The 25,780-nt window shown below is 41.4% G+C and overlaps 1 protein-coding gene across 1 annotated transcript in view; it reads right to left on the bottom strand.

Annotated features, from left to right (window-relative positions):
• Nucleotides 1–25,780, bottom strand: part of IRAG2 (inositol 1,4,5-triphosphate receptor associated 2) — a 39,412-nt gene that overhangs the window by 7,012 nt on the left and 6,620 nt on the right. Inside the window, exons 9-28 of the mRNA XM_037389778.1 lie at nucleotides 24,462–24,539; nucleotides 23,853–23,909; nucleotides 21,705–21,764; nucleotides 21,532–21,596; nucleotides 21,337–21,436; nucleotides 19,629–19,760; nucleotides 19,179–19,280; nucleotides 15,745–15,908; nucleotides 13,989–14,103; nucleotides 13,401–13,563; nucleotides 11,061–11,122; nucleotides 10,063–10,128; nucleotides 8,980–9,091; nucleotides 7,698–7,845; nucleotides 6,802–6,883; nucleotides 3,287–3,333; nucleotides 3,134–3,198; nucleotides 2,894–3,007; nucleotides 673–755; nucleotides 465–537 (exon numbers count right to left, since the gene is read on the bottom strand). Coding sequence (XP_037245675.1) covers nucleotides 465–537; nucleotides 673–755; nucleotides 2,894–3,007; nucleotides 3,134–3,198; nucleotides 3,287–3,333; nucleotides 6,802–6,883; nucleotides 7,698–7,845; nucleotides 8,980–9,091; nucleotides 10,063–10,128; nucleotides 11,061–11,122; nucleotides 13,401–13,563; nucleotides 13,989–14,103; nucleotides 15,745–15,908; nucleotides 19,179–19,280; nucleotides 19,629–19,760; nucleotides 21,337–21,436; nucleotides 21,532–21,596; nucleotides 21,705–21,764; nucleotides 23,853–23,909; nucleotides 24,462–24,539 — 1,888 coding nt within the window. The remainder of the gene's footprint in view (nucleotides 1–464; nucleotides 538–672; nucleotides 756–2,893; nucleotides 3,008–3,133; nucleotides 3,199–3,286; nucleotides 3,334–6,801; nucleotides 6,884–7,697; nucleotides 7,846–8,979; nucleotides 9,092–10,062; nucleotides 10,129–11,060; nucleotides 11,123–13,400; nucleotides 13,564–13,988; nucleotides 14,104–15,744; nucleotides 15,909–19,178; nucleotides 19,281–19,628; nucleotides 19,761–21,336; nucleotides 21,437–21,531; nucleotides 21,597–21,704; nucleotides 21,765–23,852; nucleotides 23,910–24,461; nucleotides 24,540–25,780) is intronic.

The raw sequence follows: 25,780 nt of genomic DNA, 5'->3' as shown, positions 1-25,780 counted from the left end.
CTCCAAAGGCAAAAGGTGAGGTGACTAGAGGAGTGGAGATGTCTAAGCACAGTTCAGTAGAAACATCATCCTGCTGGCCTATATCATGTTACCCCAGGTTCTAGCTAGCATAGAGGATGCTGCTTCACAAATCTTTGGGGTGAACAGGCATGCCAGAACTGTTTCAAATATACCAACTCCTTTGAGGCTTCTAAGAAATTTTCCCTCCTGTGCAGGAGAAGATGGAGCTAGTTAGATCAGTATCTGTAGAAGTCAGAGAAGCAGATTTTGCATAAGACTCTTTCCCTTCTCTCCACTGCTAATCCGTTTTGATCTCTGACTGCAGCTACTATTCCTTAAAACAAAATCCCCCCGCAACTGGTGTGAGGCAGGAGCTCTCTGCACCTCTTTACACAGCTCGACCCTGGTGACCAAGGCACACGCTCCAGCAAGTTACACCAAGGCATCAAGCAAAAACCTCTTACCTTTCCTACTGGGAACCACGGCCGGTGCTTCCTCACTCTGCTCTTTATTATTTTTCTTTTCCAGGTCCGCTTCCTAAAGGCATATCAGAGAGTAGCTACAGCAGGGAACAGCCACACCACCGCTGGAGAGCCTGTCCCCTCCTGCAGCATTCTTTGTCACTGCTCAGCCAAACCAGCTATGTCTCACTGTCGCCACCGGGGCTCTTACCTGGTCTTGCTTTAAAACGTTTTGAAACGCTGTTTTATGTTCTTCCTTCACGGGGCAGAATTGCTTCTTGGTCATATCCACTCCTGGGGAGAAACATTTCCAAACCTAAATGTAACTACAAAAGCAGAAAAAGGGCAACAGCCAGTGTACCAGCCACGGGACAACAAAGCTAAAAGAAATTGCAGCCAATGCCAGGAGAGGGCATTAAGGAGGAGAGGCAGCAGCAGAGAACACTATAAAGACATAAAGAAATGTGATTATAACTATATTTGGCTGGGAAAAAATCCCAATAAATAGCGTTACATGTCTACAAGTGAGACTGTTACCCCTGGTTGTAGTTACTCTAGTTGAAGTTGCAAGAGTTACAGTAATATTCCCTTGGATAAATAATTTCATTATTTTGCCACCAGCATTGGTGGGTGTTTGGTTTTGGTTTCTTTGCTAATTTTAAGCAGTTAAAAAATTAATTTCTATTTTGAAATCTATAAGCACAGGAATAAGTAAAAAACAGTCCTATGCACAAACTAACAGAAATGAGTATTTGTAGTCCTTGTCTTTCACATCACGGAGTATCAGATGAAGTCAAGAAACGTATGCTACTTCAGTTGCCGTTACAGAGGAGCTTGGGCATAACCAAGTCATGAAAAGCACACAGTTGTGGTATTCCAGGTGTCCATCAGGTTCAAGCACAGTCTGCACTTGGCCTGTCCTTTGTGCCTAAAACCTGAACTAGCAGGGTGCTGACAGAGCCAGCAAAATAACTTTCTTCCCTAGAAGATGAGCGGTGATTAACTGGTAAGTTCAGGAACTGATGATGCTAGTTCAAATGCAACATGGACTTTCAAGTGCCACAATTTAGAAAAGCTTTAGAGCAGGCAAAAACCTCCAGGAGGACAACTATTAAAAAGATTTTAAAGGAAGACATTAAAAAAACTGAAGAAAGTCTGAGAGTCACACTAATTTCTTGTGTGGCAGTAACTCTGGTAGCTATTTATACCTTTTAAAACTTTTTTTTTTTACCCCTTTTCTGTTTACGTAGTCACACACCCAAACCCAAGCCAAAGAAACGTCATGGGGAGGGAGGCACAGGGGACAAAAACCACCACACCACCAAAACCCCACCTTTGGGTCTGAAGCGCTATCTCTTCCTTCACATGAGCCACCACCTTTGCTTAGCACTCCCTTTTGTCCCTGCCAATTTTCACAGCAGCCCTGTGGATCTGACCTGGCTCCCAAGCACCTTTAAAGGACATTGCATGGTACTAGCAAAAAGCACAAGTGAAAATTCATCAATGCCTCTGTTCTAATACTAGAAATGCTTTCTTTCCAGGGATGTACAGCAGCTAACAGGATTTTTAGAATTTAAAGGTATTTTTGACTCTTTCTGATCTGTTTTGCATATCTGTTTCTTCCTTGCCAAAGGTACCGCATATGAAAATTAACATTAGAGGCAAATTAGTAGAAAGAAAATACATTTAAGTGAGGGGCCTGAATTAGATTTCAGGAAGATAGTACTAAAGGAAAAACAAAACCAAACCAGAAGTGACGACAGAGAGTCTTAAATTTAGGTAGAGATTAAAAAATGGTTACAAACAAACATGCACACATATTCTGGGCTGCTTATTCAGATCAGCTTTTTTAAAAATAGTTCAAACACACTGTGAACACATACTCCAGTTTTGTTTTGCTTTTAGTTTTTAAGAGGAAGAAGTACGATCAGATGCAGTAAAAATAATTGTTCTGGTTGTTGACTATAGCAAAAGAAAAAAACCCAACAGAGCCATACCCAAAAGCCTCTATCCTCATCTCTCCTCTTGACCCATCTCAGCTTCTTGTGCACTGAGCAACAGTTTTGAGAGGAAAGCATTATTTAGTGTAGCTGTGTCACTAAACTTTTTTTTAAACCATGAAAACATTCTCTGCCCTCCCAGAATTGCCTGGGGTTTAGTACCCACACAACGCCTTGCCAGCTAAGCAAGCATCACAATTTCACTAAGCTATTTCATGTTTGCTCCTTGCAATGCTGTAAGCTACTGGCCTTCTCCAAGTAGGTAAAGCCTTGTTCCTACTCGGAGTTTCAGGGAGGGTAGAGAGCACTTGCAGGCAAAAATAGAAATTCACAAGTTTTTTTTCTTACTCGGCTTCCTCACTTCAAAGATGTGCTGGAAGCAAGCCATTTCCTCACAGCGCGAGTGCCAGCATGCTGCAGCAGTTACTGTACCTGACACAGGACCAGCCGGATCCTTATCGTTGTTTTTCTCCATTGCTACGGAAGTTGGCACATCCTCTTTTTCACGTGAGCACTTGGGTGATTTTTCCTCCATAACAAGGCAGCCTATAATATCAGGTAACAGAAGACAGGGCTTTTACTGTTCAGTGAACACACAGACTTGAGCATATCTGTTTCCAAGACTTTCAGTGCAAAAAGTTCACACATTTGTGACCCACCTTAAGGGCTTACCTGTTACTGGTACAGTGCTTTCCAAAGACGATGTAAGAGCTTCTTGGGGTGAAGTTAAGTGATCACTGCCAAAACAAAGCTCTTTCAGATACTCATTCATATTATACAGTCTTCATAAAGGTTTTTAAATGCTTGCACAAAACAAAACCTGACCTGGATGGGATCAGACTGGCTGGTAGTGTTGGCTCTGCACCGTTAATCTTAATGGAAAAGAGAGAAGAGTCAGTATCAGGGAAAGGGTTGCTGTGCAAGTAGATATTACGTATGTCAAAGTTCTAGTAGTTCCCCCAGCTGCACAAAAATCATTTCAGCAGTGAAGAACTAGTTGGTAAGCGCATACAGGTCCCAAGTGCATACAGATCCATCGGCTAGTCTAAAGCCACCCATACGTACAGTATGTAGCTTAGCATGTTATCATCATTAGGAGCAATAAGATTTCTGCAAAAACAGTTATCTCAGGAATATCATACTTAGAGATGCATTTGGGTTCCTGACTTCATGTTTTGCTTCTAACATACCTTTTCAAACAACCAATGTACGTGTTACCACACCATTGTTTTATCTTAACGCTGTGCATCAAGATATATCCATTTTCAAAGTGTTGACCTCAGACTCTACAAGTGACATGCACAGAGCTTCAACTCTGCTATAGACATCACACTTGTTTCAGTAAATACAAGCGTTATATTAACAGCTCGACCAAACAGGTGATTCAGAACACAGGAAACTTGCATGTTGTGTTCTACTTTTTCATGTTTGTCTTTGAATGACACTAGTTTTCAATATTATATATATTAATTACCTAGCCATTTCAGAAGGCTTCAGGCCTCCTCCTTTGTATGCAAACAGCAGAAAGGAATTAAACAGAGGCTGGTACGCAATTTTGCTCATGTTCTTTTAGCCACTGCAGTGCGGTTCTGGACCACAGTCTTATCACATCACAGACAAAACCAACATCCTCTTAAGTCTTTTAACGCAATGGAGCTACTAAGTGGGAAACATCCCTCTTAATGTCATCTGGCATAGCTCCAGCTTGCTTATTCAATTGATAGGATGGTCTCTCTTTATAGGTAAAAAATACAGGGTAAAACAGACGTTTAAAGGGTTAAGTTGGTAATGACTTGCGACTAACTGCAATCCAGTTAACTGCATCCACTGCTGAAGAGGAGTGAATAACCCCAAGCAACCAAAAAACCAAACCCAACCTATATCCCCAAGCAGAGAAGGTATAAGGCTAGCCAGCTTTGGGTAGCTCCCTACATACCGAGTGTCCAAGAGCACTATTAAATTTGAAGTGGGTGTAACAGAAAAACTGTATCAGCCAGTGATCACCTCCATTCTGGTACCCTCCCTTCCCCCTCACACATCCTCAGAAGGTCCAGGAAACCCAGCAAAGTAGAAAAGGAGTTGACAAGGGTTCCTGGTCACTCCAGAGAGCAACTGACTGCTCCCAGCATCAGTAAGTGCCTTCTCTCCCTTCCAAGCCCCGCCCCCCCCCCATCAGAGCTTCACTGCACTCACAGAGCCTTGCCCCAGCCAGACTGATGTTTCCTCTAATGCAAATCCAGGCTATTTTTATTCTTATTTGAATTCTCTATTAAGCTTAAGGAAGTACAGCATTGTATTTGCCTTGTTCAGGCCATTAGGTCTACAGGAGCACTGGTGAAGAAGGTTAAAATAAAGAGCATGTTGGAATGAAAGCAAAAGAAATCTAAAGGGCTTTTTAAACACACACACACCCCATCACCCAAAAAACCCAAAAAGACCTTGCATCACCTGGAACTGAATACAGCAATACATTATTCTGCATGCCCTCTCCCTGTAATCACACAGTCAGTGGTCTCTTTGTGATGAAGGAAAATCCTCAGTTCGGTTTTTAGACCCCGGTGCTATTAGGATTGTGAGCTCCCATGGATTGGGCAGGGAATACTTAAACAGGAAAACTCCACATTCCAGATTTCCTAATAAAAACTGTTTGCACAAGGCATGAGAGAACAGGCATTCTTCCCAATAAAAGGATTGTGTCAAAGGTGATCCTGCAGTACATTCTGAATCATTTTCCCCCCCTCCATCCCTTTGATAAGCATAATAATCCAAGGATGCTCTATCACAGCAGACAAATTCTGGTCACAGTCCTGTATAACTTTTCCCAACCAAGCATTAACAGCTGGAAGGCCTATCATCTGGTTTTGACTGTGATATGACTTTTACACTTACAAATCAAAACAAGTATAAAAAGCCCAAGCTTTGCCTGGATCTCACAAGAGTTTATTTATTAAGTAGCCTCTAAACTCCTATGGTGACAATGCTTTGACAAAATAATTTGTGTTACTTACATGCTGAAGGGCTCGATCTGCTCAAACACATCTGCAACCACAGTGTAATAAAAAAACACTATGGAGACTTTTTCTATTAAACAAGGATATTCAAATTTTGCTGCACGTCACAGTTCTTGGAACAGATACTGGACACAGCCCGTTTGCCTTTTCTCTGGGGTAAGCTTTAATATTTTAGGTTTTCTCCCTCTTTTTAATATAAACTTTCTGTGTGAATATTCTAAAGGCAAAAATGGAAAAATGACATTTCTGAGTCTAGCTGGAATTACAGAAGGTTCCAGACCAATGAAGCACAGACGTTTCAAACAACTGAGCAGGGCTGTGACTTTCCAGAAGGACTGGATAAAGCAAGAGCCCTTGAGATTATCCGCTTTAAGGTAGCTTAAGTAGCAGCAGCACAAACTAGGGGTTCCTCACCTGCTCTACCCCAACCAAGCAGTGTGCTGAAACCACAGGCAGTCCTCACCACCTAATTTTTACCCTTGCTGCACTTTCTGCCTTGATTTGCTGCTACAACCAGACAACCGCTGCGCTTGCAGCTGCCATGCACTAGAAAGGGTGGGTTTGAGGTTGACTGCTCATTAGTCTGGCACTGGTCATTTCCAGTTTGACAGAAACTACTGACCAATATTCTTCTGTCATCACCACCACCACCAATGCTGAAATCTGTAAAGCTAATGAGAAGCCTTGCACGACAGGGCTGTGGTCTAGATTTCAATAGCAAGCACTGCGGCACGGAGCATATCTAGGTGTGCTGAACGGGAGCTCATCTTGCTGTTGCTATGATAAAGCCAACTGGCAGCTCAGGCTGTAGATGAGGGATTCAATACAGCAGTGAAGGCATATCCGAGCACGGCAGCCGAAGGAAAGTTTTCACACAGCAAAGATGTCGTTTTTCAGCTGTTACATGGTAGGCATGGGAGAAAGTGCAGAGAAAGGCAGCATTCACAATAAAGCATCCTGTGGCTTCTTGCAGGTAGGTAAAAGGACCGAAATCACTCAGACTTCCCTGTCAGAACTAATATTCCTGCACAAACAGCACTGTCTCAAGCCTTGAAACCACGTTTAAAATACTCCCCAGCTAAAAGCGTGACCCAGATGCATGCAAACAACAAGACATTTGGGTCTAGAACTACAGTATTCCAGAAGCATGCCCAAATAGAAGGGACTACCCCACACAGAACAAGATGTCCCAGCACCCCACTGAATGATGCCAGCTCCATTTGCCTTGGAGCAGTGCTGGTTTACAGCTGCTCAGTCTGGGTCCGAGTAAGGCACTAAATGCTTGAACCCATTCAAAACCATACCTCGGGCATCAGAGACAGCACTCACCTCAGTAAGTGAAGCGTCCATCATTGTAATGGAAACAGGAAGGTCTGCATCAGTATAGTTACCAGCAGAGTATATTTTCCACCTGGCAATACACATTTTATTTGCATATTGCCCAAAGAACAGTCAGATATATTGCCAATTTTTCTTAAGTACATAACAACTGAATTCACTGCTATCTGTATAGTCAGACAGCTGGTCTCTCAGAGAAAGAGAAATTCATCACTAACATCAATCCCTCCTCCCCCGAACAGCAAGAACCACCACCAGCCCTTCTCCCAGCCTCCTCCACACTGCACAATTCTATAGAAAACCAGTGGCAAAAGCTTTAAGATCTGCTGAGTCTTTTGCTGCAGACTGCCTGCCTCTGCATCTTCAGGAACATCCTGGCTTTTAAAATATTCACCGACTCTAGTCAGCTAGATTTCATAATCTTAAGATGTTCAATCTCTATTTTAAAGATCTAAGAAAGCAGTTTGATAAGCAAGAACCTCAGAATTCCTGCTTTAAACTCTGCAAAAAAAGTGTGACTTCTCAGATCCAATAGGATTTTGGCTCCTCAATGGGAGTGTCAGTTGTGAGTTAAATACTGAGAATAGGCATAAGGGTGCCTACATCATGCCTCAGTTCTCCAGCATGACATGGAAACACCTTGACTGTATCTGTCTGGTGGTCATACCAACAGTTTCAGTAAGAAATTTTAATACTACATCTGTGAACAGAGGCAAAGCGTTACCCCATCACACCCTTAGCTGACCACCAAGTGGCCGGTATTTCCTATAAGAGATGCCCTGCTGTTTAACTCTGCATGTGCTGGGGCTACAGCTTTCCCTTGGAACCTGCCAGATCCCATGGACTCTTCCACCTTTCACCCCAAAGCAGTTATCCTGCCATCGTACTTGCTCCCCACTGATGTCACATCGGAGTTGGACGTGTGTCCCAGGCTACAGCTTTCAGACGCGTGGCTGCCAGAGCTCTGCCTACAAGGCTGATCCCAGCCGTGCACAGGAAAGTTCCTTGGGCGTGAGGTTTCCAAGGTCAGAGCATCTGTTAAAGAGACAAGAGTAACAGACATTAGTAAAGTTGGATTTAGTCACATGCCAGTTCTTGACTATGTCTAAAATAATCAAGCAGCCGACCAACCAAACAGATTTGCAATAAGGCAGCTTCCACCTTAGTATGAAAGGGTTAGGTTATAGGGCCTTAACATATTTTGTAGATGGAGAGCCCACAGCATCTGGGGATGAGGATTTTCCATCAGTCAGGTTATAGAAGCTTCCATGTAGGACAGTTCTGTTGTAGTGAATCGTTTTGTGTGGCAGAGGGGGCTAGGAAATAGATCTTCTTTTATAAGTCAAGTATTGACTGGTGCAAGCTGAGGATACCTGCCTTATTTGTGGCTGGATTTTGATATTACAGCAAGTTGCAACAGCGTTCAAAGTTGGCCTGCTGAAACAGCCTGCTCAGGGCAGCGCGGTAATCCTACAAGGAGCACGTGCAGTCAAGGAAAATCTACACCCCACTGGAGGAAACGGAATAAGGATTATGTTTCACCACTTTATAGTTTGCGTGGGAAGAGACTCTTGACTCTGCTGGAAGAAACGCTTAGGCTGTAAAATTCCAAATGCACTCTGCAGTTCCGTGGCCCTGCAATGCTTATCTGTCAGGGACACTTACCATAGCCATAAGGCTTGAGCGTTGCAGGGAAGTACAAGCACCTTGTGGATGTAGCAGAAATCCAGATGAAATTATTTTAATCTCAGTAGCTATGTCACCCATTCAAGCTTTTAAACCAGGACTAACCTCGGTAGCAAAGTAGCAGAACATCACTTGCCATCTCAGTGTGTGCCAGTCAGAGTGAATGGGAAGGACATAAATCGAGCGCTCTTGAAACAGACTGGCAAGCATCTTGTCAGGAACATGCTTAGATGCATGGGTTGTACTGGTAGTTCCTTAAGCTTTTGGGGACTCCTGCTAGGCTGACAGACAGCCACCTTCTCAGGACTTTCTTTACGAGCATTATAAACATGGTTCAGCCTCTTGGATTACAGGCAAAAATAGGCTGAAGCCAGCAACAGGTTTTCCACACTACTAGCACTTTTAGCACCATTGATACTGTTCTATCAACTCTTCCTATATTTCAGGAGAGACAGAAAAACGGCCAACACCACCAGGTCTTACCTAGCAGAGGCGTGCTGTGCTGGTATGAAATATCCGAGGGCAGTGTCCTGGGAAGTTCAGTGCACAAGGTGGGCCCTTCACTCCACCACAGCTGTTTAGAGCAGTAGAGCTGCTAATTGAAAAATAGAAAGTGCTGCTGTTTTTCAATCACGCTGAATACATTAATGCCACCAACTACCCACACACACGCACAGTTGCATCTGCATAATGTAATACTAACAGTTATACAAATACATTATCTGTTGCTTTTTTGTCTAGAAAAGCTCATATCCTTAACATGCAGAACAGATACAGGAAAAGATAGAATAAGTCAACTTCACATTTGCACAGACACGTCAGTTCAAGCTAGGTATCTAATGAGATACTACATAGCCAGGCAAGATGAGCAGGACAGAAGAACAAAACAAACACCCACTCACCCAACCACTACAAAAAATAAACACAAAATGCCACATAAAAAACCCCACTGCCCTTTTCAGCCAAGCCAAGCAGATAGACTGAGAAAGGGAACATTCATCCAGTGTTCAGCACCTGCTACACAGGTCAGGTTTCCCTCAGCAGGAGCAGGAGGGCAGCTCCAGCTCAGCAGCATGGAGACAGAGCACTGCCCTAGCTGTCCCCTGCCCCTGAATGCACACCAGTTGCTTGCTGCTTGGTGCTGAAGAGGTTTCATCTGAAGGTAGCTAGAAGAAACTTCTGAAGCAACACTTAGGCAGCTGCATTTGACCCAATGTTGCTTAAATGATGAAAAATGGAAAAGAAATGGGAAGATGTAGCCCCATCTTCAGCCTCCGATACCTCTCAAAACACAATTTATCAAACACCTGTATCTTGTCACAGCGACTGTTCAGAAGCAATAGGAAACCAGTTTTGCAATAAGGTTTTGAGTACACTTCTGTATGTGTATACATGTGTACGCATGCATACGTAAAAATAGTTCTGAAATTATTTTCATTGAATGTTTAACTTGGCAAAGTTTCTCACAAGAAAGTTATTTCTTTCAAGTCATTAAAAAAAAAAATCCAAACAAAACTAGCGTCACATTTTAACAGGCTCAGCAACAGTCATAGCAAGCACACTTACCTTCCCTTTTACCAGCTCAGCTGATGTGGGCAGCAGACCACACTCAGATTCTAACTCTGCACAGCACTGTTGAAATGGAGAAATAGTTTAAGGCAGGCAAACGTAGGGAAAAAAAAAACAAACAAAAAAGGAAAAAAGAGAAGGAACAGTACTACCAATTATGAACAAAATGGAACGTTATCCAAATTGAACTGTTTTCAGCTATCAGGAAAACTATGCAGCCGTTTCCCCTTGCTACTTCCAGCCTTTAATTCTGCAGACCTTTATGCATGAATACAAGTTTTATTCACATGCAGCTGGTCCATAGTTTTAATTCTCCTCCTCGGATGCCTCTGTTACAGCCTAGGATAAATTTTAGGTTCTTCTGTTTCTCTTTAGAAATACACTGTTATTCTGCATTAAATCCAGACCGTTCAGACCCTGAGCTATAGCGTTCCTTACCAAAGCCAGTTAGGAAAAAAAGTCTTCCCACAATGTCTCCCCCTCCACCTCCTTCCAAACTTGAAGAAAGTATTTTTATTCAAAGCAAAGCACTCCAGAGTTATATAATTTCCAACACATTTCCACAGAGGGGCACAAAGGTAATAACTATTTCACTGCCTATTCCAATATCTGGATACTGAAAAATATTTTATTACAATATTTTAAACATTTGTTTACAAGACTGTCTGCAGAAGAGAGGGCTGATTGTGACAGACAAATCACACCAATGCATCAGGGAAAGCTTCCCTCAGCCCCATTTGATACAATCACCAACAACCATTCTCAGTGAATACCAACATCACACCTGTAAGCCCATTTTTTCCAGAAGACTGAAGGAAAATAATAACGTACAGATCAGTACATGCAGTTTACTGCCCCCACAGTCGTGTATATGTTAGAGAAGGAACCAGATGCTGTCAAATTACTTGTAGCCTATCTCAGCTGTAGATATCCTTCCACCAGAACACCTCCTGTGCAAGCCTACCTTTTCTTCTCCCACCAAACAAGCATCATACCTGACACAGCAATTCACAGAATCGCCTTTGAAGCAGTTCCCATCTCAGTGCATTAGCAGTTGCTATGAAAAGACATTTACAAGTCTTACAGGGTTCCTTATAATTTGATAACAAGTAGCTGGACGTTACAGCATCTTTAAACCTGACCTCTGCCTATCACAAACCCATTGTACTTTGCTTTAGTCTGGTTATACCTAAAACCATTTTTCACAGGAAAGAGAATTTTAGAAGTGCATTTTGTTTTGTGAGTTCCACCCTACATAAAACACCGGGCACTTTCTTCCCTGTGGTTACATTTCCCCTTGCAATAAAGGTGGGGGCAATGCTTCCTCATGGCAGTGTTCAGGTGCCACACACAGCTCCTATGGAAACGGATGACTCCATCAAGGCTTACTGGAAGAGACACAATTGTCCTTCCAACTTGACATCTTATTCAGAATTCTTAGAGTCGATGGGCACCATGTTATACTTGGAAACAGTCTTTGTTCAAGTCCGGCAATGCCAGGGCCTGCCTTTGGTGACTTCTACCAGAAGCCATAGCTTTTATGCTACAGTTAATGATGTGTGTGTGAGAGAAAGGAGGTTTCATTAGCACTGTCACTTTAGTGGCCAAGTGAAAATTCCAGGCGGCTCTCAGTACTTGTTCAGTCTTTTCACTGGATCAGGGCCACGGCAGTTAGCGGTGAGGCGTGATTAGTCATCTGAAACAGAAGGAGCTGTGCCAGGCTGGCTGAGGTTGTGTAGTAGCTTCCTTGGCCAACAGGTTCCCTAATTTCTCATTTCTTACCACACAGGTGGGAGGAAGTAGGGGAATGGAGTAGGTAGGTAGGTGGGGAAGGGGCACTAGACCCATCTGGCTTTCTGCAGGAACCAAGATAAATCGTTGTCCTCCCCCACTCTCATCCTTGTTTGGCAGCCCTGTTCTTCATAAGACTTCACAACATCTCTACACATCTACTGGTTGATTTCCATTTATCTGCATAAAGAGATTTTTGCAAACTACCTGGAGTCATTTAAAGCTAAAGTCACAGCCGTTTCCAGAGTGGCAATGTTTGGTTTGGTTTTGGTTTTTTTGTTTGTTTGTTTTTGGTTTTTTTGTTTTTTGAGTGGGGAAGGTCTTTTTGTTTTGGTTTGTTTGGTTTTTTTATAATTTACTTTTCTTTTTTTGAGTCACAGAGGCACCAGTCTCTCCCACATCTCTGGGGTTCTCTCTCTTTTTACTCACTCTAGCTCACTTTGCAGAAGAGCTTTGTCTATTCAGAGCTGTAAAATGACACACTATTTCCATTGTTATACCTCAAACTCCACACTTTGAAGGAAGCAGTAAGCATGAAAGCAACATGAGCACACACATGTGAAAAATGCTAAACTGCTGTTCAGAAGTCAGCAAGCAGTCTAGAGCTGTTTCTGCCACATCAGTGCATAACAATTGTGCCTTAGAGCTAAAGCACAGGGTTCCCATGTAATTTTTTTCCTACAAGACAACCTGTAATTTGCACATAAATTTTTTTTTTTTTTTTTTTTTTTTTTACAATGCACATAGTCACATTGCCCTGGGAAATGTGTGCCTGAGGCCAAATCTTCAGTAGCCTGTCAGTCATTTTTTTTTTTTTCCCTATGAGGAAGCGATATGCACTCCAGAATTTGGAAAGAAAAGTACTGGAATCAAACCACTGTATTCTCCAATTGCCCAAGATTTTGGAGTATTGATGTTAGCGAGTGAACAAGAGGTAGTATGAAGTTTCCATGGTTCTGTAGCAAGAGTTGCATGTGTACAATGCAATGACACGCTTGCTTTCTACTAAGGAGAGCAGTGTAATACATGGCATTACTCAAAAACACAAAGCAAATACAAGCAGAATGCAGAACGTAAAGATCAGTTCTGTTTGGCACAGGAAGCTGAAGAAAAAGGCATGACTTTACGAAGAATAAGGTGGGCCATTCAGGTATGGGAACAGGACCTTTGGTAAAGGAGCGCCAGTGCCACCCATGGAGTTACTAATGCTTCCTCCTAGGACTGCAGATTTTGGTAGGAGGTTCTGCAGCTTTGGTCCAGCCCAACAGCCACTCATTGAGATCCCACCCGATTCTCAGCCCAGATGCTGTGGTTGCAGACCTCTTAAAGGAGAAGGGAAAATAGAAGAGGGGACACACACACACCACGACACACACACACAAACAGACGGGACAGGGAGAGAGAGAGGTGGCAGGGGGGAGGACTCCACAGAGCATTCTACTGGATGACCTGCAAATCAGTCCTATATCCCCTTGCCATAACTAGACCATAAAGGATTTGCCCATGCAAGAGTGAATGCTGGCATGCTGCCAGTAGTTACTCACTTTTCTGGTCCTCCACCTTTTCTTGAAGCAACTGGCAGGTGCTCATTAAAGCTGCATTCACAACCTTGAGTTTTTGCAGCTCAGAAATGGCTTCCTCTAACTTGCATTTTGAGGATGCAGCTTCCTCACAAGCAGTGTGAAATGCTTCAATTTGATCCTCCACCTAAGCACAAAACAATATTTAAGAAGGGAATAAAAATGAATACAGCAGCCTGGCTAACACAAGGAACCTCTACAGTTCATGTAAATGAAACCAAACTGCATCTGTTCTTTCTCAGGAAGTGATAAAGCTCCCTCTGAACTTCTGCATTTTTACGTTGGGGTGGACTGTGTATGGAAGCTATTTTTGGCTGGGTTTTTTCTTTTTTTTTTTTAACCCACCACAAATATGCAATGCTGCCTCTTTCATCAGCAAACTGTTGTCACCACCCCCTCAAATTTTACTTCCTCTGCTGGTTACACTTTTGCAACAAGGCACTCCGTTCCGAACACATGATTTCCTTTCCCCAAGAGCAGCGATGCATTGTAGGTAGCCTTTCGCATCTGCTTGCTTGTCTCCTGCATAGAAGGAACTAGACTGTCCCTCACCTGTTTACTGGCATCCTCAAGTTGCTTTGTAGCTTTTTGCAGCTCTAAACCAAGGGCTTCTGCCTGGCCAGCAGTTTCTTCTTGTAACTGTTTGACAGCTACTATCTCACGTTGCCTGTGGGGTGAGAGAGCACAAACCACAATCCGTTACTGACATTTAGAGCAGGCATGCCCAGGAGATGACACACTTTAGTTGTCGAGACACGCATCAAGAACCACATTCAGCCGTTACATATTGCAGCTCCCCAGGACCCAGCACCAAGGACTTAGTTCTTGCTAAGCACAATTCAACCCAGTAGGCAGACAAGGCTTTTCTATGGCAGCTCCAGAATTAGGAAGGGGTGGAGATTTTCCCTGGTTTCTCCCAGCCTAACAGCACAAGGGCAGGGCCAGCCTCAACCAGCTGGGTACTGTAGAGGTAGCTCATGGAATATCCAGAGAACTCTTACAGAGGAATAGCTTAGCAGCACAAACTTTTACAATTTTGTCAAAAGAATGCATTGTCTCATGGTTTTGGAGAAACAGTATTGGGATATAGAGTCAATCATTCTAGAAAAGAAACACCAGAGCTATTAGTGCAGCTACACAGCTTCACCAGATTGATTTCCCAGTGTTTCAGAGGGTATTCCACTTGACAGCAAGCAGATGCCATCAGAACCAGCGCTAAAGATGATAACTTTCAAGGAACCCTTTTTTTCCACTGCAGAAACCCTTTGCCTGTTTCTTCTCTAACTTATCTTCACATATATTTTTCTTGTTGCTGCCGCCATAAACAATTTTGATAGAGAGGCAGCTTTAAGAAACCAAGCCATCAGTTTTTTTGTCAGCTCTTTTCTGAGTAAAGGGAAAGCATGTAAGAAGTCTATATTAACAATGTTAAATGGAATGTAAGTCAAGCTAAAGTGCATCATGACTGCTTCATATTGGCTCTCCAGGATGCAAAGCCCTAGGGAGCTCCTTACACCCCAAATCCAGGTAGAGGCATGCATGCAAAATTTTATATTTAGCATACGATAGCAGAAGGATGATACTATAGGTAAGCCTGGGTTCCACAAAGATAACAAATTCAAGTTAGTTGTTCTAGAAAAAAAAAAATAAATTTGACTGGCTACTTTCTTGGATGCCCAAGGAGAAGAGGAAGGGTGGGCAGGCAGAGGTTTACACCTGCTGTCATTTGCTGTCATATTTGTAATATCAAAACTCATAGCAGGAACCATGTGCCAATAAACTGAAATTTAAGTTACATTTTTGTATGTAATGAGATAACTCATTGAAGTGATACCCTTAAGAAACTGACACAGATCATCTGAAGCTAGCAACTGTCTCCCAAAGCAATAATACCTGCAGGCATATATTTTACAGGTCTTCTGCTTCACACAAACCCAACATTTTATTTAATGGTTGCACCTGTTAGATAGGCCCTGCCTTCTTGCTATAACTGCTCAGTCTGTGGTCTCCCTGGTGTTTCCAAAGGCAGCTCCAAGACTCTACTTCATACGTAAACCTTAGAGTCCCACATAGCGTATGTGTTATGCTAAAACCAGATCCACACTTCAAACCAGCAGACTATTTCCTCCATGAAAAAAGCCTTCAGAAATCAGTAAACTTTTTATTCCACAGGACAAAACCCCGAACCCAACAAAAAACCCCACCAAACAGAGACGCAACCACCAACAACAAAAAACAAATAATAAAAACACCCCAAGGGAGGGAAAAAAAAACCCCCAAGACAGACCCACATGCTTTGAAGGGGTACCTGGCAGAGAGTTCTTTCCTTAGGTGAAGTTGCTCTGTCTTGGTTCTCCTCAAATCGCCTGCCATTTGAATAAAATCCTTATCTAGGGATTCTTTGTATTTTTCCAAGAGATCAAGTTTCTGGATCCAAAGGTGTCTTTTTTCTCCTAGTTCTTGCTTGAGAGCCTGTGGAATTTTGAAACCGAGCTGTCATGTGGTTAGATGAGGAGCAGAGCCAGAGAGTAAACCAGAGCCCCAATTTACATGATGAGAATAGATTTCCCTGTTCCACCATTTAATATCATCACCTACATCTGATGCTATCAGTAATAAAGAAGGTGGATGATTGACAATGTTTTGTCATCTACTCACTCAGCATCTGGTTGGGATGGGGGGGGGGTGGGGCGCAGAGGAAGAGATAAGTGAGGAGAAATACATTTTAATAAGGAAGAGATGAGGGAGAAATGGGTGGGTTTTGTGCAAAAGTGTTTTGTGCAGTCTAATGGGTTAACAAAGCTACCTAAACTTCAGACCTGTGCCTTCCAATTCCTGAATCTGATAGGATATGGGGACAGAGAGGCTAGACTCTTGCCAAGTATTAGGACTTCAAGAAATTTTTTTTTTAATTTTTTTTTTTTTAGATTGAGCAATGTGTAACAGTTTGCACAAGAGATAGTAAGCTAGTTCAATTTTTGTCAAATGGCTCCCACTTTTTTCAATAAGTTACTTCTGAGTGAAAAGTCACTCTCAGCCTTTCTTTCTGGGCAGATCTAGAGTACACATACAGTCCTCTTCCTCTTTAGCCATTGCAGAATAAATACATGTTTATCAAGTACATATGGTAAGTGTGGCAGCTGATTACATGGTGCATGAGGGAATCTTTACAACTTACTCCAGAAAGACTCCATCACAAGATGCCCAGATACAGCAGAAAAAACATTTCACAATGGAAAGTTTTGATAACAACCATCTTGCAAGAAGCCCTAAAATTGATAATTTAGGCTTCTGTAACCCTTTCCTCAAAGTATAACTGAGTCCATTGGCACCAATTTAAGTTTGCATTACAGCAAAATACAAAACCCCACCAAAACTATCAAGACAATATTTCAGTTTGTCATACACGCCTAGCAGATGGCATCTGTCCAAGGGATGACCTCTGTGACCAAGGCTTTTGCTTTTACCTCTAATTTGTGGGAAGAAAAGGGGGGGGGGGGGGGAAGAGGGTAAAAAAATGAGGTGTTAAGTGACATTGCACCCTTTGTATTTCTCTGAACAGTGGCTTGCAGTATAAAGTACTGAGAAAGAACAATCCAGTCCTATTTCTCTGACCTTGTTCAACTGAATACACAAAATAGAGTTCTCAGCTTTTAAAGAATGTTTAATGAGAGTCAAACAAAGGTCAGGTAAGAATGATGTAAAATCCCAGAAATATGAACATTAGTTCAAAGGGGAAAACATCAATCCCACAAATATGGGCCACGTTATCTACTTGCTTCACTCAAGAAAAGTGTAACACATCAAGTATCAAGCTAAAAATAAATAAAAATCCACAGAGACTGAGCAGTTTTGCTAGATATGTTTCCTGGGATGACATGGGATGTGACCATATGCAAATGCCCACATCCTGAAGATCAGTTTGTCAGCCAAGACAGGCAGCACTTGCTCTCAGAAACAGCATAGTTTTGACACAAGTGGTATAGGTTTATCAGGGCACATGTGCCACAGTCTTGCCTTCCTGCAGGAGAAGGGCGTAAAAGTTTTTGTCACCATCAGTATATGCATGTACACACAAAACCACAGGCATACTTAGAATTTACTTCATGTATAATATATATTAAAATATATTTAACGCTGAAACTCAGTAAAACATGTCCATAATATATTTCAGAGGGAATTGTGTGGAAGTGTTTAGTCTTCAAGTGACAGTACATGGTCCAAGATATACCATAGACCATACTTCCCACAGATCTGGCTTGTTCTAGCTAGGTGAAGACAATACATTTGACATGAAGTCACTTTCCATCCCCACAGGTCCCAGAAGGATAGGACGCTTTTGGTTTTGAAGAATCTTGTTCTTCCTTGATCATCTCTTAGCTTAGTTTCTAAATGCATCACTCTCTAAGAGCCAGAATAGGGTTCATTTGCCACGATCAACTGCAACACCCACACCAAAAGTTCAGCATCCCATGTTGAGCAGGAATACAATCCCAACACAAATGGTAAGTTAACAAGCACTTTGCAGCTGTGACAGCTTCAAAGGAGAAAGTTTTCAGTCAAGATCAAAAACCTACATCAATGCACAAGCCAGCAGTTTCCTAGAGTCTACTCAGAGTCACACCAGGGTGAAGAGACCAAGATGCTTGCAGCTTCTCCAAGGGGAAGATTTCAGGATTTACATCAAAAAGAAGGAAAAAAAAAAAAAAAAGCTGGCTGCCTCCAATGATTTCTCCCATCTGCCCAGAAAAAAAAAAAAAGTGAAGAGGGCCAGCTACATTTTGCAGTATTAGAGGAAAAGAAGAGTAGCTTTCTGCTTAAAAGCTAACAGCTTAAAACAGCACATACCCTGGTACCACTTACTATTACCCAAGTGGGATGAATTAAGGGTTTTGCATTATTAAGGAGCTGAAAGATACCATTAATATACAGTTTAGTAGAGTTTTCTATAACAGTATTCCTAACAACAGATTAGCAAGAAGGAGCAGATTAGAGAAAAAGCTCCCTGCAGTAAGATCAAGATTTCAGAAACCATGCTCTTACATGGGAGGGCAGGATAGAGCAAGAGCTTGCGTCCACAGATCACTGCTACCACATGTGGAAGTTATTTTTGCCAGTTACCTTGAGCACAAGTCTTTACTTTCAAGCCTTCCTAGAGATATGAGAAGTAGTAAAAATAAATTATGCACGAATAAGTTGTAAAATATGTACTGTGGAACGTGTCCAGCAAAAGCAGAACTCTGCCTTTGAAAAGAAAGCAAACCCCATGAGGGTTTTAGTTTGGAAATCTGGTTATAAACCTACCTCCTTCCTCCTGTTGATGGCAAAACTGTCTGCTACCATAGCCAGATTCAGAACACAGGGGAAAGGAGGTGCTCAAGGCACACAAACATGCAGTAGTAAAAAAAGCTTCATAGCTCACACAATATAGTGTTGCCACCTGACCTCATTTTCCTCTTCAAACTGACTTTATCTACCCTTCAAGCACAGTTTTAACAAAGTGAGCTCTTGCACAAGTCAGGAGAAGTGCAGCATTTAAGTGGAAAAATCAATCATCCCCTTTCTCTTTGAAAAAAAAAATGTTACAAAACATATCTCTCCATACAGACATCTCTAACTCCCAAATGGATTGCTATGATCTCAAGTAATTAATATACCTAGCATGCAGCAGTAAGATCCCACCTCAAGTTTTTGCACAGCCCCTCTATTTGATAAAATAGCTTCAGAGAAGCAGTTGCTTACCAGAAGTTTACTTTCCCAAGCCTGTTGCATGTTCACATCAGGGTCTTTTACCCATTGTAAAGCAGTCATGACAAGCTCCTCTGCTCCAGAGGCTTCCTTTTGCTGAAAAAGCAAAACAACACACCCTCAAAACCCCCTAAAACAACAAAAACCAAACACCACCACCACCCTCCTCCTCCTAAAAAAAAAAAAAAAACAAAAAAAACACCACACAAAAAAACCAAACCCTGGCTGGCATTTTTAGTACTAGCCTGACACAATGCCCAGAATTACCCAAGTTATAAGTTACGGTGTTGGAGTAGGTGCAAAATGTTGTTAGATTAAGTGTAACCCCCTCCATCCCCAAGAGCAGCTATTCTTATTTTTTCAAAAGGAGAAAACATGATCTGACCATCAGTGCTTAGAGAAATCCTAATTAAAAGGCTGATAGAAGAGCACATCCTTATTCACACAAGCTCTGCCACTGACCAGGTTGTGCATGACAGTCTTAAATTTTTCTCCTGCATATTCAGGTCCTTGAAGCAAAAGCAGCACTTCACGATCCAGCGTTTCATCCAGGGACGTCCATTCAGCCTTGAGAATCTTTGAAGAGATGGAAGATCCAGCTAGCTTATTTTGACATCTCCTTATTACAAACCAGCATCAGTGACATTTAGACTTTTCAGAAGTATCCCTGCATCCTATTTACCAGAAGGTCAGAGCTACTGAAACTTGAAGCTTGTAAAAGTTTTCAAACCCATCATGTCATGGGGATTTTAAAAAAGCAAGCCAGCCAAGCTGCTGAGCAATCCACGGTAAATTTTCATGTCAGGAGTAGGCAAGAGGAAGTCAATAATTAGTTATCTTCATTCAGAAGAGGCTTTGTGAAGTGATGAATAAGCAGAGCCCTTACTTGCTTTACAGGTGAATTGGTGGGATTGTGTCTCACTACAGCATCTGGGGAGGTAAACATAGTGACTCACTGTGGCCGTGGGGAGCTGCAATAGGGGACAATACATTATTTTTGAAACAGAGCTGCCTAGCCAAGTACACCTCTCATTTTTGGGCCTGTAGTTCTAGTCCATTATTAGATTCTTTTTCTTTTGCAAATGCCCCACATACAAAAGCAAGTAGCAGCACAGTGAAGTCTTACAAGAGAAATCACTACAATAGCATATATTTGCTATCAGCTTTGCTGCACAGCTTGCATCTGAAGGGAAGACAGCATTGTAAGAAAGGATGGGACTCCACGGAACGTCTTTAGGGAAACAGGCACAGAATAGCTCAGATAAAAACTCTGAAATAAAACCATAATGTACACGTAAATTGTTTTTCCCAGTAGCGCTCCACTGGAGTGCTGGAAAGCTACGAGAGCAGTAAACTAGAGACCAAGCTTCCAGTGTTACATGAAGCATGTCTGATCAAAATCATAGTTCCCAAAAGTCATCAAACCACCTGCCAGGTGTTCTTCAGAGGACATGGGGGACACTGCAACTCCAACAGGCTCAACTGCAGTATTAAGAGTATGTTAGCTTGTGGCAGACTCAGAAGGATGCCTCTCCTGTCCTCCTCCAAGTCACTACCCAAAGACCCCAGAAAAAAAAAAAAAAAGAACAGGGCAGTACTTCTAAAGATCAGTCTCCATCACACCTGCTGAAGAGCAAGGTAGTAGTACCTACAGAAAGATGCTTATCAGAGTATCTAAAGAATAAATTAGATGAAGACTCCTCAACATTGTCAAGATGCTTACTCTAATTTTCTTTTTCACTGCATTAGACTTCAAGGAAAAAGAAGCCTCCTCTCCTGCAATTGGAAATTGTGTCTGGTGTAGGTAGTACAACAAGAAGACAACTTACTTTCTTCAGCATAATACCCTTTATATATTTGAAAACGTCTATCTTCTCCTATCAGTCCGCTTTTCTTCCAGCTAAATGTATGACCCTAGTTCTTACAGATGTATTTTGTACATCACATTTTTCAGATCTCAGTGCTGTTTGCTTTTTGGACTTTCTCCAATGTACTTGGGACAATATTGTAACCCTCACATTTTATCCTTGTGTGCTAGGATTAATGGCTTTGAATTCCAGGACTATCTAACAATTCACAGGGAACAAGCTTTCTTCTTCCTTTACTGATACAAGACAACTGGGATGAGATTCAATAAAGATTTGATTCATACCTCAGAAGACTGAGCAAGTTCCAGCTCACAGTGCAGTGAATTCATCCCTTCAGGAATATTACCGTTAGATTTACACAACAGTGGGAAACTCAACCCATTTCTAGAAGAGACAGGGGGGGAAAGAAGAAAAAAAATAATCAGCCCTTTTTGACATTTGATGAACTGCATTTTCTGGAACATGTTCACAATACTCACGAGATCAGCTCTTGCTGCATATGTTGCATGTTCTCCAGTAGCTTATTTTTTTCTGCCCGTAAAGTCTAAAACATAGATCAGACTTAGTTAGAGTGTTAGTTTGTTACACAGAATAAGCATAGGATATGCATGCTTTCCCCTTGTGTAATTAAAACCTAAGCTCAGTCCCATACCTCTATTACTGAGGAACACTCCACAATGGTTAACTTCAGTTCCTTGATGTCCTGCTCCTTCTGCAGGGATTGTGGAGAAAAGAGCCATTAAAGCTTACTTCAATGTGCTAGATGTCAGGTTGTGTATTTGTAATATTTACGGCTATGATGCTTTGTAACCAAAACAGCACTCGCTATACTTGATCCTACACCACAGCAGCAAGCTGCACGATTTATGTTTGAGCAGCAACATAGTTACATAAAAAGAGCTTCAATTTTAGAAGAATACAGTCAATTACCTTGCATATTGGCTAACAGAAAGCCAAGATGACCTTTTCTATGTAACTCCCGAAGGAGATGGAAAAACACTTTCCAGGTGCTGTGTTTTAATTTATTACTTAACAGGTTTCACTACCAGCAGTAGCAGATTAAACTGGACAGAAGCACTCTAGTTCTAGCTGAAAACCTAGACTATATTATGCCTGGCATGAGTTTTAATCCCAAATGACCCTTAAAACAAGTTGCAGTGTTCTGAGTTTACTCTCTTGGTTTTCATGATTAAAGTCACAGAGCATAGCACTCTGCATATTAAACACCACCTAATTGAAGGGCTGATAGAGAACGTATCAACCCTCACGGCAAGGCTGAGGTGTTACTAGAAATATTATCTTTCTCACTATCACAAACTAGCAATGGGCTTAAATCCTGTTATGCCATTACGGTGGAAGACACTGCATAGACAAGCCGAGTGTATCTTTGCGAAAACAGGAACTTCAGGTAGGAGCTTTGGTCCTCTCATCCCTTTTATGAGTTCTTCCTACTCTTCCTCTTAAAAAAACAGTTGAGTTTTGAAAAAGATGAAATACACAGAAATCCAAGCATGAAAAGTGAGGTTATAGAACCAGGCTTCCAGCCTTGGCAGTGTCAGACAACAGATACGTGGTTCTGAAGCTTGGGGGGGGCAGAATAAAGTGTTTTCTATCTTCCAGGCCCGCAGAAGGTATGCAAAAAGAAAGGTTATGCCAAAATATTCAGTGACCCATCCTATCCAATCTACCTTTGGATAAAGAGCTGTGAGGGGGGATTTTTTTAGCTTTTGTATAAACTTATCCCACAGATCCTAATGCCAACAAGCAGTCAGTTTTCCACACCAGTTTCTTCAAGATTATACAAACCGGTTACCTTTATCTACAAAAACATGCAATCTATCAGTCTGCTTTCAAAATTCCCATTTATTCAACAGACTAAAAAAAAAAAACCAACCAAACCTTTTTAAAATAAAAGGATACCAGAGTGGCCAGAAAAGCTTTGAATCATTCAAAGAGAAGAAAGTGAAAGCTATTTTGGGAAAAAAAAAAAAAAGTGAATTCACTTGTGCCCTCAAGCTGCTTCTGGCAAATAAAAACACTATTAAAAAACACCCAGCTACAAAATTATCAGCTGGATCACATTGAAATTAGATTCTCTTGCCACTGTCTTAATTCAGCTGCACTTATTTTTGCAGACAGCCTAACAGTCAAATATTTTATCAGCTGATTTAGAATGTGTTCTGATAAATAAACACAATTAGCCTAGAAGGCTATTTGTGTAATTCACGAATCCAGAGAATGTCAATGCCCTTATGTATTCTTAAGTCTTTGTTTTCAAATAAAAAAAAATTACATGCTTAAAAACATCAAAAATGTTCACTTTTTAGCAAAGCCTAGATAATTACACATCAGAAATGAGAAAGGACAAATTTGCTTCTCCATTGGGCTCTGAATCACCATCTCTAGTTTGACACAAATTCAACAATTTAAGTAAAATTCACGAAGGGAAGGATCTTCTGCAGATATATTCTCTTACCAGCTGCTGAAGGAAGTAGCCGTTGGAAGTTTCCATACATTTTTCTGAAGTTTTCAAATTTGTTTTGTTTTAATAGGTTCTGATATTTTCTTTCTTTTTTTTTTTTAATAAAAGTATACTCCTGAAACCTTTAATTATGCTGACTCATATGCAGGTCCTAAAGCAGATCTCGCCTACTTTGAAGCCATTTATAGGATCAGGTTCTGCAGTGTGAGAACAGTAGAAATAGAAGTGCCACAGTGAAGACTACTGCCTTGCCTTTTTACAAATCATCCCATAGTCAGTATTCTCAGTCAAGACAGTAATGAAGCAAAAGCAACTAACCTGGAGCAAGCTTGCCTCTTTAGTCACCACAGTGTTCTCATAGATATGTGCTTGTATCTGAAGAATGAAAAGATTAAAAATAATTCTAGTCATCAGCATGCACCGTAATACAAGTCTGTTCTGATCTCCTACTCGAAGGGGGAAAAGGGTAAACATTCCTTGTTTAGAAAAAAAAATAATCAAATTCTTCTTTGAATGCCTTGCCTGGTGTGTTTCAAAGTTCAAATCTTGTACCCAGTTAAAAGTGGAAGCGTTCTCCACTTTCGGTCACCTTTGTTTCCTCTTGTCTGTCCAGACTAATAGTTTCAGCAACATCAGGCAAAGCATGGCTGTGATATATTTTCTCAAATACTGGGGGAAAATTTCCCTCAAAGTTTAACTTTGAGGAAAGAATGAAACTGTGGATTGTTTATATTAGCCCAATTTTTAGCCTCCAGACAGCAACCTTCTTCGCCAGAGCTGTGGCACTGTCCGAGCGATGATTGCACTGCAGTTCTTTAATATTGACAGGCTCAGGGCTGCCTACCTTCCAGAAGCAGAAATTCCCTTCACTAGACCCGAATAAGCTATAGGCTGTCTTTCTGTTCCTCCTGAAGTTGAAATGCTTACTTGAAGATCTGCTGCATTTTTTGACAGCTCTAAAATCTTCTTTTGAAGTCCATCGGTGTCCATGCTATTCCTAATATTCTAAACAAGATACAGAGTATTTAGGCACAGCCTGAATGGATTGACAGCTTCTTCTTGAAGGAGCTAAGCAAAATGACATCTCCACCCCCAAGATACTGCCTACTCTAAAGCACTACCAACAGTTATGCATGTGTGCTTGCCCCACTGAAATAGTTTGTGCTCCTTTCCTCCCCATTTCTCCAGAACACTGTTAAAAAAAAAAAAAGAAAGAAAACCTCAAAAAGTGATTTATAAAGTACCACCAGACCTGAAAATCTACAGAAAAGTTTTGAGGCCTGCAGCACGAGAATTATTTCTAGAAAGCTGCAGTTTAATAGCTATTTGGACTTACAAGTTTTTCACAAAGACTGAATTTTGAGCTTGGTAAACATGCAAAGAACAAGATTACCACGTTGTTATAATAGATGAGAAATTCCAGAATCTACTACGTGCTTTTCATTACTATGTATGATGTAACCTGTTTCTCTATTGCAACCTAACCAGTCTAAAATACAGATTGTAAGCAAGTATTAAACATTTTATCACCTGGTAAAAACTGATTAATGAAATATTTAGTTTTATGAAATAAAGATTTATTACTTCTCTGGGGAAAAAAAAAAACCCAACAAAAAACAGGGGGGAGTGTGGGGAGGGAAAAAGGTGCGCCTAGGGATATAGCTCTATTAGCAGTATATTCTCTACAAGACTCGTGTAGATTCCTGGCCAGTGTTGATGGATCCATCTGAGTGGAGCCCTCAGCCACTGCAATTTTTTTGTTGTTTTTGTTGTTTTGGGGTTTTTTTTTTTAGGGGGGGGGGTGGGTGGAGTTACAGCTCCATACAGGGCTCCTCCTTTGGATCTTAAAAGAGAGAAAAAGAAGTGAATATGAAAAGAAAACGTGTTAGATTGAGATTGTTTCAATATAATATATTCAATATATACCAATATATCGGTAGCTGTGTTAACTAGAATTATTTGGAATGTTTATAGTACTTTGAGAAAAGGAGAAGGGGAGAACTGTTTGTCCCTGTCCCCCATGCTTCTTCAACCTTGTATCCTTACCTACCCAGCAAACACAAAACTTGAAGCACAGTGCAACTTCAAGATACAAAGCTTTATGTTAAGTCATCCTTGTAAAATGTAAGGTATTTTGATAACCTAACTAGCATGTCAGGCTTCAAAGTCTGACAAACATTTCACTTCTAAATTGTGAGCATTTAACTAGACAAGAACACACACTTGCAAAGTCACAATTTATTTTA

The sequence above is a fragment of the Falco rusticolus genome, chromosome 5 (assembly GCF_015220075.1).
Source record: "Falco rusticolus isolate bFalRus1 chromosome 5, bFalRus1.pri, whole genome shotgun sequence".
NCBI lineage: Eukaryota > Metazoa > Chordata > Aves > Falconiformes > Falconidae > Falco > Falco rusticolus.
This window is presented reverse-complemented; position numbering and strand designations above follow the sequence as displayed.